The following is a 1,084-nucleotide window of genomic DNA, read 5'->3' on the forward strand; positions in this document are numbered from 1 at the left end:
AAAAATGTTATACTTTGGTAATCCGGATCACAATGTCATTGAGTAGTTACGATATTTTAGTAATGAGTGCGTGGCATTACTTCATAATTCTGGATGATATAACATCATTTTGAAATTCTTATATAGCGTACGTGCACGTCTGGTTTAACATCATTGTGGATTTACTCTATATACGGTGATAAAACAAGAAAAGAGCACATACCAGATTTCAGAAACGGAGGGAATTTATTTAAGAAACACAGAGCCGTGCCTTTGGATTGATCATATCCACTTCCCGTCGGCAGGGTCTTGTCCTCGAGGTTAACCTGCTGAGGGAGTTGCGTCATCCATACATCGTCAAGTTCCTACACCACGTGGTCGACAAGCGGTCCACTACGCTGTACATCCTGATGGAGCACTGCCCGGGGGGAGACCTCAAGCGACTCATCTCCAAGTGCCGTCAGACCTCGACCTTCCTGGAGGAGGGATTCATCTGGAGGATTCTCAAACAGGTGTGGATGCGTTGTGTTTTGTGACCATGTCTTGTGGGTGAACTGACTGTTAATTGATATGCTATTTCATAAGTGCTGATACCACGTTACCATTATCGCTGTTACTTTTGATTTCAGTCTCTCTCTTTTTGAAGTAACATTGCCTGCAATATAGTGCTATGGTATCATACGATGTGATTGCTACATTTAAGATTTTTTTTTATAAATATAATTCATAAGTTCCACCTTGCAGAGCAGCTAACCACCCACATCCTCTCCGCAGGTGTGCGATGCGCTCAAAGTCTGCCATACCAGACACCTTCAGAAGGGCCGGGTGATCCTCCACAGAGACATCAAGCCGGCCAACGTCTTCCTCGATGCCAACGGCGACGTTAAGCTCGGCGACTTTGGCCTGGCCAGAACGCTCAACTCGGAGGCCAGTTTCGCGACCACTTTTGTCGGGACGCCTTACTACATGAGCCCGGTGAGGAAGAGTGTCTGTACGAGGAAGTACGAGTTGCTGGTTGCATTGGTATTTCTTGGTATTTTTTAGGAGGAATGTGTTTTGCAAAGATAGCTGAGATAGAACTGTATCATCCGTTTACAACATACAA

The 1,084-nt window shown here is 45.0% G+C and overlaps 1 protein-coding gene across 1 annotated transcript in view; it reads left to right on the forward strand.

The window, feature by feature from the left end:
* LOC119586263 (serine/threonine-protein kinase Nek4-like) overlaps positions 1-1,084 on the forward strand; it is an 8,818-nt gene that overhangs the window by 4,406 nt on the left and 3,328 nt on the right. The window contains exons 3-4 of the mRNA XM_037934972.1: positions 285-491; positions 754-954. Coding sequence (XP_037790900.1) covers positions 285-491; positions 754-954 — 408 coding nt within the window. The remainder of the gene's footprint in view (positions 1-284; positions 492-753; positions 955-1,084) is intronic.

Source organism: Penaeus monodon, chromosome 21 (assembly GCF_015228065.2).
Source record: "Penaeus monodon isolate SGIC_2016 chromosome 21, NSTDA_Pmon_1, whole genome shotgun sequence".
Lineage (NCBI taxonomy): Eukaryota > Metazoa > Arthropoda > Malacostraca > Decapoda > Penaeidae > Penaeus > Penaeus monodon.